This window comes from Oncorhynchus clarkii, chromosome 15 (assembly GCF_045791955.1).
Source record: "Oncorhynchus clarkii lewisi isolate Uvic-CL-2024 chromosome 15, UVic_Ocla_1.0, whole genome shotgun sequence".
Classification (NCBI taxonomy): domain Eukaryota; kingdom Metazoa; phylum Chordata; class Actinopteri; order Salmoniformes; family Salmonidae; genus Oncorhynchus; species Oncorhynchus clarkii.
This window is the reverse complement of record NC_092161.1, coordinates 28,057,016-28,072,838: the sequence shown is the minus strand read 5'-3', so window position 1 is coordinate 28,072,838 and position 15,823 is coordinate 28,057,016. Positions and strand designations below refer to the sequence as shown.

Below are 15,823 nucleotides of genomic sequence, written 5' to 3'. Positions count from 1 at the left end.
CGTGACAAAGGAGAGCGCTAGCGAGACAGAGGGAAGCAAATTTGAAGAGGCACCGACCTCTCAAATCAGCTGTGTGGGAACATTTTGAATTCAGCGTTCAATACAATGACGAGGGTAAGAAGCATTGCTTTGCCACTGTCGGCTATTCGAGTGGAAACACTTCTAACATGATGTGTCATTTACATCACCAGGCCGTATTCCTTGCAGGTGGAGCTGGAGCAAGGAGAATCAACTCGTTTACAAAAACACAATCTCTCGCTGCTGCCTTCTAACAACAATTTGCGACAAATTCAGAAAAACTAAGAATTAACGAACGCAGTGGGAGTATTCATAGCCAAAGATTTACCGCCCTATTCAGTAGTTACTGACTGGGAATTTCGTCACCGGATGAAAAAAAAAATGAACCGGGTTACAACGTCCCCTCCCGCACACATTTCAGCAGCCAAGCAATGCCCAAACTCTATGAAACATCACAGAGAGAAATTGAAAACGAATTGACACAGACACCCTATCTAGCGCTCTCCACTGATAGTTGGCCCTCCAGAGCAACTCAAAGCTACCTCACTGTGACGGTTCACTATATACTGGATTGGGTGATGAAGAGCTACAGGTTGTCAAAGCTAACAAGCACTTTTCATTTTAAAATGTTTTTCCTCCCCTTTATTTCATATAGTAGAGACAGAAACCAGGCCTACTCAGTCCTGCTGCCATTTTTCTGACAGGAAAGTTTTATTTGTCTATAGGCAAAAATAAAGAGCTCATTGTTTAAAGGGTGATGTGTTATTTTTTTCTTAAATATAAAAAGATACCAAAACCGTACCGTTACTCACAAACCGTGATACATACCGAACTGTGGGCCCACTGTACCATTGCATTCCTAATACATACATAAACCAAGTAGTAGCTGACACTGAGGGAGACGGTGGTATAAGCCAAGGGAAGTGTCCCCCGAGATCTATGAGAAATGCGATCACATGCCACATTCAGAGGAAGTAGAAAAGGACAGTCACTGTAAAGCTGACTGTTTATAAACTGAGTGTAAAAAACATTAGGAACATCTTCCTAATATTGAGTTGCACCCCCTTTTGCCCTCAGAAGAGCCTCAATTCGTCAGGGCATGGACTCTACAAGGTGTTGAAAGCATTCCACAGGGATGGCCCATGTTGACTCCAATGCTTCCCACAGTTGTGTCAAGTTGGCTGGATGTCCTTTGGGTGATGGACCATTCTTGATACACACGGGGAAACTTGTTTGACACACAGACCGGTGCACCTGGCACCTACTACCCAGGGTTTCCGTTAGCCGGTAATAGACAACTTTTGGCCGATAAAAAAATGTAAAAGCCTGGAGAAGAAATACCATTGCGAAATAATGCATTTTAGCCTTTCATTGATGGAAATACCAGTCGATATACATGCATTTGACTGATCATGCTTATCGGTCTATATGTTCATTTGCATAATTTTGTGGAATTAAATCGGCGCATGTACAGTATATTCGTTATGCATCTTATTTATCACTCACGCACTGCATACAGATACAGAGCCTTCTGTCAGACCCCAAGAGAGTGGCTGCTATCGCATCTCAGACAGAAAATACAAAGGCAACGGAAGACAGGCTTCATCAGGACACACCACTTTGCAATGAGCTGGAGGCAGTATGCATTTAGAAAACTTTTTCTTAAATAGTTTGAAACCTGAATGTTTTACTTCATATTATGAGGCATGTTTTCCCTGCTTCAAAGTAGCCTAGCTAAAATCAGACCATATCCGTGGAAGCAATTATTTTATATAATCAACTTTCTTTCGTTGTCCAGTACCCAAAGGCACAATCCTAGTCATACTAGCAAAACACGCTAGTTGTTGCATATTAGATCTCCCTTCTTTCTAGATTTCTACTGGATATTTTCATCTGTCACCTGAAACTGCTCATATGTGCGGTGCCCTTTTGACAACAGTGTTTACCCGCTAATTGCATTATGGAACGAACATTTACTCGTATCCTACTGCCTTGTGTTACTACCATACCCCGTTCAAAGGCACTTACATCTTTAGTCTTGCCCCTTCACCGTCTGAACGGCACACAGACACAATCCGTATCTCGATTTGTCTCAAGGCTTCGAAATCCTTCTTTAACCTGTCTCCTCCCCTTCATCTACACCGATTGAAGTGGATTTAACAAGAGACCTCATTAACGGATCATAGCTTTCACCTGGTCAGACCATGTCATGGAAAGCACAGATGTTCCTAATGTTTTGTAAACTAAGTGTAAGTGTGTGTGTGTGGTAGGGCTACACAATTAATTGAATCCAAATCTTAACGAGGTTGTGATATTTTAACATTCCACTAGGTCGCTTGTAACGTTCGTTTTTGTAGTTCAATCTATCTTAATTAAGAAATAAGGCAGAGGGGGTGTTGTATATGGCCAATATAGCACAGCTAAGGGCTGTTCCTGGATACAGCCCTTAGTCGTGGTATATTGGCAATATACCACAGCTAAGGGCTGTTCCTGGATACAGCCCTTAGTCGTGGTATATTGGCAATATACCACAAACCTGAGGTACCTTACTGCTATTATAAACTGTTTTCCAATGGAATTAGAACAGTACAAATAAATGGTTGTCATACCAGTGGTATATGGTCTGACATACCATTGATTTCAGCCAATTAGAATTCAGGGCTCAAACCACCCAGTTTATAATTGTGATTTTTTTTGCTGGTGAGTTCTCTCTCCTGTACTCCGCTCCCAAATCCACATTTTGTTATGCTATACTATTAGTTTGTGTATCTTACTCTCTGCAAAACGCTAGTTAGCATGCGGTCTGTGCCTACAAAATTTGTTAGACGCTAATGCCAATCGCTAGCTAACTGGCTAGCTAAATCACAGATGAAAGGGGAAACCTAATTAGTCATAATAATCTACCTTAACTTAATGTTTTAACCATGTCTCATGGAACTAAGTCTACACCAACGTGAATGAAAAACGCAATCAATAATCACAATTGCCATTTACCCCCCCACTCTAGCTACCTCAGACAGGCTTTAGAGTTCCAGCTAAACTGCACCCCTGATCTGAACTATAAAACTAAACCAAGCTGAAGTCAGATGTGAGGCTCAGCTGTTGTTAAGCTAACCCCCAAAGAACCTATTTCCTGGGCTGTTAAATTGGACAAAGTGAATGGATGAGATTATTTCTGGACATCTTCCAACATACTGCTAACCATGCTGTGGTCACGCTGATGCTTTTAAATGTGCTGAATGAGTGAAGCAAAAGATTCAGTGGAAGCTGACTGACTGACCAACACAGGAAGGGTGAACCGGCCTGACGACAATCATGCAAACTTCCTTGCTCAACAAGCCGACCCTACATTTTCAACTACTTTGTCGTCTTACAATCTCTACCTACACACATTTAGGCATAGGCATATTGTCAGAAGACTGTCACGCTTGTCGACCTTGAATTCACACAGAGTTGCCACTCTTCAATAGCTGAAGGGAGTCTGTGTGAGCTGAAAGGAGCACTTTCAGAACCTCCTAATCACTGTTGTCCTCAACACAAAACATTCTGACGTTGAGCCCTGTGCACACACACACACACACAGCTTCACTAGGTAAAGACAAACAAGGTGGATACAACTGGTAGAAAATGCCTTTTATTCATGCCTGAATGTGCCCAGATATCAGTATAGAAATCCAGAGGTAGATTGAGAGTAATCAGAGTCAAGGTTTTGGTGGATTCTACAGTCTCTGCATCCCAGTAGCAGAACTGAGCTCCCTCTCCTCCTCGATCATCATCAAGCACATCATTTTCCTTTCATCCTTGCCAACTCCACCCTCCCGCCGAGTTAAGTGCAGGGCCCCTGCTCTGCTTCGAAAGGCACCCTCGTACACAGACCCTTTGACCTTGCTGCTCAGTGGCTGGGCCCGACCTCATCACAAGACTGTTTAAATTGTCATCCCCTCCAGGCAGACACAGCCACTCACCAGCACAGTCTAAGTTTGGAACAGCCCAGGACAGGTACGGTAGTAGCCAAGGCCCAGGTTATTCTGGGCCCAGGTTAAAGGCTTTAACTAGGGGCTCAGTTGTTTTCCTGGGCAGGTTACATGGTCAGAAAACTCCACGTAGCATATAGCCTATTTACATGGGTCAGAGATTGTGTCATGTACAGGGCAGGAATGCTATACTGCTCCTCACAACAACAGTCATCGTTCAGTCTCTCCCGCCATGACCTGAGTGCTTTATATCATCATAGAGACACTGCATCAAAGTTCATACGAGTGTTATTAGAAACAGTGGAACATTTAATTGGCAGTGCTACAAATCAATAGGCTAGATAGATAAACAAGTCATTATTACTGGAGATGGCGGTAAAGGCTAGACCCCCCCCCCCCCCCCTTTGCAGTTTGGTTTGAAGGTCTTCCACTGAAACTCAGTCCAGCCGGCTAGATTTCCTCGAAAGCCGTACCACAGCTAAATCCAGAAGATATTCTGAACAAGAGGTGAATTCCAAGGCCAAGATTTATTTCCATCAATAGATAACTACAGTAAAGTATGCAGTATGCCTATTAACCCGAGTGAGACTTTAGCCAGGAATCACTCTCACCTGACGGGACTGTCCGCCACAGAGGGTAAAGTACACGGTGTATATAAAAACACACTAGTCTGCTGTTGTGCTGCACACAGCTTATAGAGTTGCACTGAGGCCTAATGCAAAGCAAGGCCGTGATAAGCACTTAGGCACTGAGCTATTGACTCCAGCTGGAAAATCAATTGTCTACAGTCTGTACACACAAGTGCACATACACGCACGCATACTGTTGTGTACAAACACACACTGAAAGAGCCTTTCCATTGACTGAACCCATGTCTCTTCCCTCCTTTACAATTCCTCACAGTTGCCTGGGACAGAGGAAGGCAGGCAGGGGGTGGTTATGGTGGATTATGTTACCAGGATGTAATAGAGATGAAGGTTTTACCCTCCAATAAAGGGAGTTTATATGACAGAAAGCACAAGATGCAGAAGAGTGCATAGTACAGCCCTCAAACTCACTGACAGGGCAGAACAGCCTGTGAGAAATGAACTAGGCATAACTGAACTGACCACTTCAGTCATCTATGCCTGTTAAAGCCATCCCTCCTCCACTCTTTAGAAACTTTGGGCTTTTGCTTTCCTTTCCCGGCCTCAGATTTCAGAATAACGCATCACTTTAAGCAACTTCCTGTGTCTGCTGGAAACCTTAGTACAACCACTTCTCTTTCGCAGCTCACACAAACCCCACATCTCTAACGGTAAAAAAAATATCCTAACTGAATCCAAATCATTAGGAATGTTGCTATGTGCAACACGCCAAACATTTAGCCAACATGCTAATGCTAGGAAAATCCAGTAGCTGCACAAACTGAATGAGACGTCCATGTGCATGGAAATCGGTCTCAGCCTAAAAATGTTGAACAACTTGGTGCGTTTACCCTCTTAGTTTGGTTCATTTGGACTAGTGTGAACACTATTCGTAGCGCACAAAAAAAAAAAAAAATTTAAAAGAACCATGGCTCACTCATAAAGATTGGTCTCGGTCCGTTTCAATTTGGACCATGGTGCAGTTTGCTGCAGGTGAGAATGTTCCAGACCAAACACATGAAAAGAACCAGAGTCGCATTTTAGTGCGAACATATGATGAAATGCAGCGACACGCAAGTGATGCTTCATGATAATCATAGATAAGCATTTTTGGCTAATAAACAAATTACTTGCAGGGGCACGTGGTTTTGTTGAGGAACTTTTTCCCATTTGACCAGTGGTGAAAAAGTACCCAATTGTCATACTTGAGTAAAAGTCTAAGGTTTTAAATATACGCAAGTATCAAAAGTAAAAGTATAATTTCAAATTCCTTATATTAAGCAAATATTATGGCCCAATTATTATTATTTGACAGATAGCCAGGGGTACACTCCAACACTTAGACATGATTTACAAACTAAGCATGTGTTTAGTGAGTCAGCCAGGCAGTTGGGATGACCAGGGATGTTCTCCTGATAAGTGCGTGAATTGGATCATTTTCCTGTCCTGCTAAGCATTCCAATGTAATGGGTACTTTTGGAAGTCAAGGGACATGTATAAAGTAAAAAGTACATTATTTTCTTTAGGAATGTAGTGATGTAAAAGTACAGGTTCTCAAATATAAATAGTAAAGTACAGACACCCCCAAAACAACTTAAGTAGTACTTTTAGTATTTTATATTTTCCATCATAGTGGTGGCTGCATCATGTTATGGATATGCTTGTAATCGTTAAGGACTTGTTTTTCAGAATAAAAAAAGAAACGGAATGGAGATAAGCACAGGCAAAATCCTATAGGAAATCCTGGTTCAGTCTGCTTTCCACCAGACACCGGGATATTAATTCCCCTTTCAGCAGGATAATAAACTTAAAACACAAAGCTAAATCTACACTGGAGTTGCTTACCAAGAAGACAGTGGATGTTCCTGAGTGGTTGAGTTAACTTTTTTGACTTAAATCTACCTGAAAATGGTTGTCTAGCAATGATCAACAACCAATTTGACAGAGCTTTAAACATTTTGAAAATAATAATTGGGCAAATGTTGCACACTCCAGGTGTGGAAAGCTCTTAGAGACTTACCCAGAAAGACTCACAGCTGTAATCGCTGCCAACGGTGCTTCTACAAAGTATGACTCGTGTGTGAATACTTATTTAAATGCAATATTGAATAAGAAAACAATCCATTTAATCAATATTGAATTCAGGCTCTAACACACAAAAAAAATGTGGAATAGGTATAGGGGTATGAATACTTTCTGAAGGTACTTCACATTGACATTTTAACAAAAGCCCTCGGACAGAAGCCTCCATTCTACTTTATCATAAAGCATGAGCTATGTAGTCTGGGCCTTGACTGAGTCAGAAGATGACAAAAGAAGCAGCCAGTCAATCAGATTAGTGAGTAATGGCTCCTTCACTTGCGGTTAAGCTAAGCTAAGTGACGCTAGGCTAAGTGACGCTAGGCTAAGTGACAGACTAGTGGTTGAAAGCTAGCTAGCTATAACTACCACACTGCCATAGATCCTCATTAAGATCCCATTAGGTAAGTATGAGCCTAGAACAACTTCAACACTTACAGTGCCTTGCGAAAGTATTCGGCCCCCTTGAACTTTGCGACCTTTTGCCACATTTCAGGCTTCAAACAAAGATATAAAACTGTATTTTTTTGTGAAGAATCAACAACAAGTGGGATACAATCATGAAGTGGAACGACATTTATTGGATATTTCAAACTTTTTTAACAAATCAAAAACTGAAAAATTGGGCGTGCAAAATTATTCAGCCCCTTTACTTTCAGTGCAACAAACTCTCTCCAGAAGTTCAGTGAGGATCTCTGAATGATCCAATGTTGACCTAAATGACTAATGATGATAAATACAATCCACCTGTGTGTAATCAAGTCTCCGTATAAATGCACCTGCACTGTGATAGTCTCAGAGGTCCGTTAAAAGCGCAGAGAGCATCATGAAGAACAAGGAACACACCAGGCAGGTCCGAGATACTGTTGTGAAGAAGTTTAAAGCCGGATTTGGATACAAAAAGATTTCCCAAGCTTTAAACATCCCAAGGAGCACTGTGCAAGCGATAATATTGAAATGGAAGGAGTATCAGACCACTGCAAATCTACCAAGACCTGGCCGTCCCTCTAAACTTTCAGCTCATACAAGGAGAAGACTGATCAGAGATGCAGCCAAGAGGCCCATGATCACTCTGGATGAACTGCAGAGATCTACAGCTGAGGTGGGAGACTCTGTCCATAGGACAACAATCAGGCGTATATTGCACAAATCTGGCCTTTATGGAAGAGTGGCAAGAAGAAAGCCATTTCTTAAAAGATATCCATAAAAAGTGTTGTTTAAAGTTTGCCACAAGCCACCTGGGAGACACACCAAACATGTGGAAGAAGGTGCTCTGGTCAGATGAAACCAAAATTGAACTTTTTGGCAACAATGCAAAACGTTATGTTTGGCGTAAAAGCAACACAGCTGAACACACCATCCCCACTGTCAAACATGGTGGTGGCAGCATCATGGTTTGGGCCTGCTTTTCTTCAGCAGGGACAGGGAAGATGGTTAAAATTGATGGGAAGATGGATGGAGCCAAATACAGGACCATTCTGGAAGAAAACCTGATGGAGTCTGCAAAAGACCTGAGACTGGGACGGAGATTTGTCTTCCAACAAGACAATGATCCAAAACATAAAGCAAAATCTACAATGGAATGGTTCAAAAATAAACATATCCAGGTGTTAGAATGGCCAAGTCAAAGTCCAGACCTGAATCCAATCGAGAATCTGTGGAAAGAACTGAAAACTGCTGTTCACAAATGCTCTCCATCCAACCTCACTGAGCTCGAGCTGTTTTGGAAGGAGGAATGGGAAAAAATTTCAGTCTCTCAATGTGCAAAACTGATAGAGACATACCCCAAGCGACTTACAGCTGTAATCGCAGCAAAAGGTGGCGCTACAAAGTATTAACTTAAGGGGGCTGAATAATTTTGCACGCCCAATTTTTCAGTTTTTGATTTGTTAAAAAAGTTTGAAATATCCAATAAATGTCATTCCACTTCATGATTGTGTCCCACTTGTTGTTGATTCTTCACAAAAAAATACAGTTTTATATCTATGTTTGAAGCCTGAAATGTGGCAAAAGGTCGCAAAGTTCAAGGGGGCCGAATACTTTCGCAAGGCACTGTATCTTGGCAGGCACATGTCCTCATAACCTTGGCTTAAACTTTTAAGGTATGAACAATCCAATAAAGAAAAACCAGGACCTGAGGCCTTCAGAAATCATCACTGGCCAAACACACTTCTTACACAAATCACATGGCTGCCAAAACCAGTTTCCTGGTAAACTGGTTTTTGCAGCCGTGTAAGTAGTGTGTGTAAACTGTAGACTAAACGTAACCAATGTGGTCTGTGTGCGTGTGTAGAGTGAATCCTTCGCGCTCGGCTCAGAGCAGATTCGTCATGGCAGCAGGGGAGCGGAGATTCTTGACGGTCCACGATCCAGGCAGCGATGGCTCTGAGAGAAGTCCTTTGTGTGGCCACAACATTGAGCAGCCTGTTTGCCACGCCGGGGCCAAGTCTAATAGAGCCTTAAGATGCCAAGAGTCACAGGATTTAAAAGGACTAAGACTACAGAAGGGACACAGCCGTGGGAGAGGAAAATACTACACACACACACACACACACACACACACACACACACACACACACACACCAGAAAAAGCCCTTTGAAGCCGTGTAATCGGTGGTGAACCTTTTCTACTGAGGCTTGTAGCTAGCTTCGTCCTCAAACTGAACCTGCTCTCTACTGTACTTCAGGACTGAGGTTCTAATTAAAAGGACAAAAGTTCTACTCACACTGGGACTTTCAGTAAAGAGTGCAGGCTAATCAAGGTTGATTGTAATTAAGGTTGGCCCCCTGGCAGATGATCCGTGTTCACAGTAGAGAAGCCCGGCTTTGCATTCTGGTACCGTGGCTGCGTACCATAAAGTTACATAAAAAGCCACAGCAAATAGGCCACTGTAGGCTATACAAATAAAGAAAACTGTCTTGGGGTGAAGCTGAGAAAGCCGCAAAGGACCTTACTTCAGCCATATGCGCCACAGGGAGCGAAGAGGAGCAACAACATTACGTAATACACAAAACCCTTCTCTCTTGACCTCCCAGTCAAAGCCCTGGCCTTACTCACTGACTGTCCAGTTCACAGTGTCGACACACGCACACACACACACAGAGAGGATGTGTAGAAGATGTATTATGAAGCCCTCAACCCTGCCCGGGGCTAATCTGCGCTCTAGCACTACTGCTAAAGTTACCACAGTCAATGGCTGCCTTAATGGGACAAAGCTATTTTAGGAAGCAGGTATCGGTAATGTGGTCCTGTTGTTGTATACAACTCAATGCCTCACCACTGTTGAGGCCTACCAGAGAAAAGGGTTGGGACCAGTTTGTTTAGTAACATTTGCTCTTTCTTTTCCATAGTATATAGACCTAGATCCCATTGATTCATGATCACATGGTTGTTACCATTCAGCTGTACTTATGGACCTTATGTCATAGATCCCGAGTGCAGTCTAACCTGCGCTATCTAGATATTGGGATTTCAGAGACATGTATTCATTCGGGTTAGCAAGAATCTGACACTAGTGATTTGTGAACACCTTGTCACCCATTGAAGGAAACGCACACACAATGGAAGCACTGAGTCAGGGATTTCAGTGCTTTCCCTTTGTTCTGGTGTTGACATCAGTGTGTCTGTCCTGCTACCTGATTGCTAGGCCTACAACTAGGATCCGTGTGGAACGGTAGAGAACGATAAAGAGAAGGCAATACACACCGGACCGTGACCTGAACATTAAGAAAACTAAGCTATCTTTCACAAAGCAGAGGTGCATATAGAAGTTATGGTACTTGACTATTGAAGGAGTTAGGAGTAATTACCCAACTCAGCCTAGCAAACCAGCCCCAAGGAGAGCTGGGTTGAACGAATGTTATCAGTATCAATGGGAGGTCTTTCAGGGAAAGAAACGTTAGAATATGAGGTGGCTCTTACTTTCCCCTCCAGGAGTGTTTGGTGGTGTAGAAACAGGCCAGGTCTCTGTTGTCTTTGATGACATTCATCTTCTGGCAAGACCTGCAACACAAGAGAACAAGGTCAGGGTGAGACAGACTCAAAGGGATGATGAAATGGGCTTTTAACAGTCTCGCGTCATTGAGTACATACAGGTCAGAGCAGCGGAATTGGACGCCAGGCAACTTTCATTTGAGCGAATGGCAGCAAGCATAATAATTAGGCCTACAGTTTGCTAATTCAATAACGTGTGAAGAGCACAGGTCAATGAGAGGGACGGATTCCCCTCATAGAGCTATCTTGAAGTAGTCACGCGAGTTGGGAGTGGAGTGGAGGCATTTGGATACGCAGATGCTTAGTTCTATTGAGAAGTCAAAGGCAGAACCCACCCTGAGCTTAAAATACTTCCATTACAGCACATTATGTCACACACGGTCCAAAAAACCTGCCACACACACTTCCCACTGGCGGATCACATTCTACACATTGCGTGAAAATCCTTGTTGACACTCCCTGTGCTGGCTGGGAGAGTCCTGTCTCTTCGCTGGCAAACTCTGTGGTGCTAAACACAAAATAAAGTGTTGAACAGCAAATTAGAGTGGAATCGACACAACAGATAGACGTGATACTCCGACTGACAGCAACCATTACAATCAGAGTCACTGTGAATGTCCTCAACTTTCACACACAATTTACATTCATCTCTCTACCTCTCTTCGCTGAAAGCCTCTGTGTGCAAATTTTCACAGACACTCAGTGGAGAATGAGGCATAGCCTACTTACAGGCATTGGGGAAAGAGTGCCGACACAGCAAAATGGGACGGAAACTGCATGCAACTGGTCAACAACATTGCAAAAATAAAACGTAGCCTTTGAGTAGGTCAGCTCAGCATAGCATACCAAGAGAATGTATTGATCTTGCCAAAACAATGAAACATGAGGAAACTGTTTTTTTCAGACATAACTTCTGTAAAATCTCTCTCCTGATTTACCCTAAAAAAAACCTCCATATTTATATACACTAAACTGAACTCGTAGCAGAAGATTCCCTTAGAAAGAGAAACACTGGCTATGTGTCATACTGAGACAGCAAACAGAGGTTTCCATATTTTCAGTACTTGTGTTGAGAATACTAGACCTAAGCCTATTTGGAATGTAACTACAGTCACACGACATCACAGAAAAGGTGACTGGATAAAAACTAGTCGTAACTAACAGACAGACAAACAGTACAGTGAGACAGTAGTAGTAGACTAGTAGTAAATCGTGCCCAGGGAGCAGTAGTAACCTCTCTCTGCTGGCCACTGCACTGTCAGTGTCACAGGGGGAACCTTTATCAGCACTCTGCTCAGGTCCTCCTGGAAATAACGGACTTTTCTTTTCCTCCCTCTCCATGTCGGACCTGCAGCAAGGGGCAGCAAAATAAGTCCTTATGAAAGACCAGTGTCCCCCCAAGAGACGACGAGTCGAACCCTTCTTTAATGGAAAGATTAAATCACGGAGAACTGTATCATGCAAACTTCCTAGGCAACGTATATGCTGAGTGTTCTTCCCTCTTGACTCACCACTGACACAGCCTATAGCAAACCAGACAGGAGCTAGCTGACTAATCCAGAAGTTAGTCATCAATCTTCCTCTGAACGAGAACCAGTGCTAGAGCCATCTAAACTAAAAGAAACAGTTCTGAATCAGAGCACATGATTTTCTTATGCATCAAACCCTTCCACATAATGAATTTAATCCAGCCCAGACAGATGGAATTTTATAATAGCGATGGGCATTGGTGTGACCACGTGACCTGCACTCCTCTCAACTCAAAGGCCATGCAGTTTAATTCTGTTACCGTGATGAGGAGTATTAAGAGAAGGGCCAGATTCCAGGATGTGGTCATGTGACAGCCCTACCCAGCTCTTCCTGTGGCTCAATTACTGCAAAGTTACAAGCCACCTCAGACCAGAAAGAACTATAGAGAAAACTAGTTGGACTCTTGGTTCTGAAGAAAATTGTTCCTTAGCTTGCCAATGGATGGTATACACACACTCAACAATACAGAGCTGCAAAAGGATTGTACGGACCCCTCACAGTGGGGGGGTGGGGGGGGGGGTTACACGACCTGTGTAACGACCTATGGTTTCCAAGCAGTGAGTGAACAGTGCTGACTACGCAGAGCCTCTCTGGACATTGGATGACTGTGTAACCTGCTCTCATGTGACTGCGCAATAACACTAAATCATTGAAGTTCTGCACAAGATTATGATACCTGTGGCAGTTGCAGTTAACACAGAATTATGCAACAGTAATGGGATTTTTTTTTTTTTAAAGAGTCAAATCTTACATCTTTGAATCGTATTTGTCTGAAAGGAACAGTTGTCACGCCAGGAGCCTGGTGTAACACAGATTTTCATGCAAATATTCTGAAATCTGCATTTTTTCAAATCTGCGCATTTTCACACCAGAGATGTGTTCACATCAAATTTAGTTGTTGCGGATAAAACGTTGTGTGTGAGGACGTAGTGCATAGAAAAATTACTTGAGGTTAAATTCCCATGTATCGAATAAATTTTTTTTAAAAAGAGTTTCCATCGCATTTTCAACTCTGATGGTTTTGTCAAAAACAAAATTGTGTTATATAGTGAATGTGCCACTCTGGTCTTGGCACAGCTGGCAGATACAATGCAGGTAGGCTACCTACATGATGAGATTATTATGGACAAAAGAGCGAGATCATTTGTATTTATCAAACGGCACCCAACCATCGATCATCATGTCACCAGAAAAGACCCTCGATATTGATTGGAAAGGAGCATCAAGCTCATTACAGTGCACAGCACTTTCACCACCCTGTGAAGTTCATAATCTGTAGCCTACTAAACTGCATGCTTTCGCCGAGTCGTAGTGGGAGGACCACATAATATTTATTTTATTAGTATCCCCATTAGCTGGTGCAAAAGCAGCAGCTACTCTTCCTGGGGTCCACAATATTGGAAGCACGCAATATCATTTACTTCCATATGACAGTTATGATATCAATATTTGCTAATAAAAGTGATGCGCCTGCCACTTCTTGCATAATTAATTTTACTGACAGAAAAATATATTTTGCCTAGCATATTTTGTTTTGGCGACATTTGGAAAGTTTACCAGAAAAGTGTCTGTTTCCATCAAGCCTGTCGTGACATTGTTTTATCCAAAATGGACTTTACTTGTACAAAAAGGTTGGATGGAATCCTGGTTAGTGACAGCTAATATAACAGCACTCTGCTACTGAGGAAGAAATGCCTGGCTTTACACACTTGCGGTTTGATAATTCTGTGCCTCAACATTTCCACTAGGGTTCTTTAAATGTTATAAGTTGGTAATATTGCTGCAACTGATAACTTTAGGGAAAGGGGTCTTGTGATCTTTTTATCGTTACATAGCGTCCATGCAATCAATGACTAGGGCAATTCCATGGTATCAGAATGATAGATTTCTCACATTAAAATGTATGTACAAAAACAAAAAACATTGAAGGTTAAAAAAAAAAAGCATACAACTCTATGCACAAGGACTAATTTTAACAATGTCCACTGAACATTTTAGAAAAACAGATTTAGAGCAATGCAGATGCAAAGTTTGGTAACCGAAGGACAGTTTGTGGAAATTGTTCAAAGTAGACCTTGTGCATTGAGTTGTACGGTTTGTTTAACTTTGCAATGATTGGTTTTTGTTTGACATACATTTTAAAGTGAAGAATCTTAGTCTCAGTATCATTCTGTTACTGTGGAATTGCCCTCCCCTAGGCCTTATGGATCTCAGCCTTTGTAGTGGACATTAGTCTTATTATGTGTCTGATTGAGCACTGATGGTGCTGGTAAAAATCAATAATAAGGCTACTTCCAAAACTTCAATCTCGGGTAATGGGTCGATGGAGTTGCCTAGATTACCTTCATTAGGTCTACAACCAATTTGATTGACAGATATTAGTCCCCACGTGTTACCACCACTAATTTAAGAAGTAAAATCACCTACACATACTAATAACACAGCAGAATAATGAGCATTGTTCCTGGAATTGCTTTCCATAAATAAAGTTACATTATTTAATGTAGCTGTAGGAGCACAATAAATCCTATTGAATGCATGACAACCACAACACAGCGCAGTCAAGCCTGAGGATGTAGCTGCTGCTTTCAAATTCACAGTATGACTGCAAAATGTCTTTCTCGGTAAGCATTTCGTTGGTCGGTGAATACCATGTGTCCTGTACATACGACTAATAAAACTTGAACATGCATTTCACAGTACATGTCACACTGGGTCATGACCAAAACAATGCTCTTCGAAAACCCCTCTATAGGTTGACAAGGAACTTCCGTTAGAAAAACTAACTAGGTATAAGCTTTCGCAGACACAATGAAAGATAATGTAAATATGAGTTTCTACAATTCCATAAAATAACTGCCGACTCACTTTGATCACACCCTGTTTGGCTGCCGCTGTGTATCTGGCTCTGCTTGGGTAGCAAGCTAGCGGCTATTAGGGCCACATCCAAGTGCAGCGGGCCAAGTTGGGGGGTGGTCTCTAGACCGAATAAAGACGAGAGTCGGAATGGCCATTCCAGTGATGAACATTGTACATATCATGACAATAAGCGCAGCCTAGAAGTGTCACAGTGTTTTATTTTATTAACAACACACTAACTGGATGTGGGTTTTTCTCGCAAAAGGGGGAAGCTAGCAAGCTGCCTAGTTAGCTAGGTAAGCCTAGCTAGCTTAGCAAGGGCTCTTGTCTATGGAGCTCAAAAATGAAGGAAATGAGTTGTGCATTGTGGCAGTCGCAGATGAAATTACCTGTATGTTCGCTACCAGATGCGATTATTTTCCGACCCTGAACCCCCACCCTCCAATGTGCGAGGCTGTTGTGTTTCTGTTTTCCCAATCCGATGCTGTAGCTGCTTAATTGCGCTATCTTCACTCTGGGCTCAGGACGCTGCCATATTCCTGATAGCCGAAAGTGCGGAAAGCGCACGCGCGAAATCTGTCGGTCATGAGTGCCTGATTGGTTTGTCAGGAAGTAGCGCGTTCTATGCCTGATTTCTTTAGTTGGATTTTTTATTATTTACAACAAATCAATACAAACAAATACATGGGGAACACAATTATATATAAAGGATATTACACAAGGACCTTATTTTTTATTTAACT

At 42.3% G+C, this 15,823-nt stretch overlaps 1 protein-coding gene across 7 annotated transcripts in view; it reads right to left on the bottom strand.

Moving 5' to 3' along the window:
* Positions 1-15,623, bottom strand: part of LOC139367142 (dnaJ homolog subfamily C member 13-like) — a 58,018-nt gene extending 42,395 nt beyond the window's left edge. For all 7 annotated transcript variants that reach the window (XR_011626846.1, XM_071105212.1, XM_071105213.1 and 4 more), the window contains exons 1-2: positions 15,470-15,623; positions 10,620-10,700 (exon numbers count right to left, since the gene is read on the bottom strand). Coding sequence is in view for 6 of the 7 variants with exons in the window: in XM_071105212.1 (XP_070961313.1) it covers positions 10,620-10,687 (68 nt within the window). In the remaining variant the exon portion in view is untranslated. The remainder of the gene's footprint in view (positions 1-10,619; positions 10,701-15,469) is intronic.
* Between the last annotated feature and the right edge of the window lie 200 nt (positions 15,624-15,823).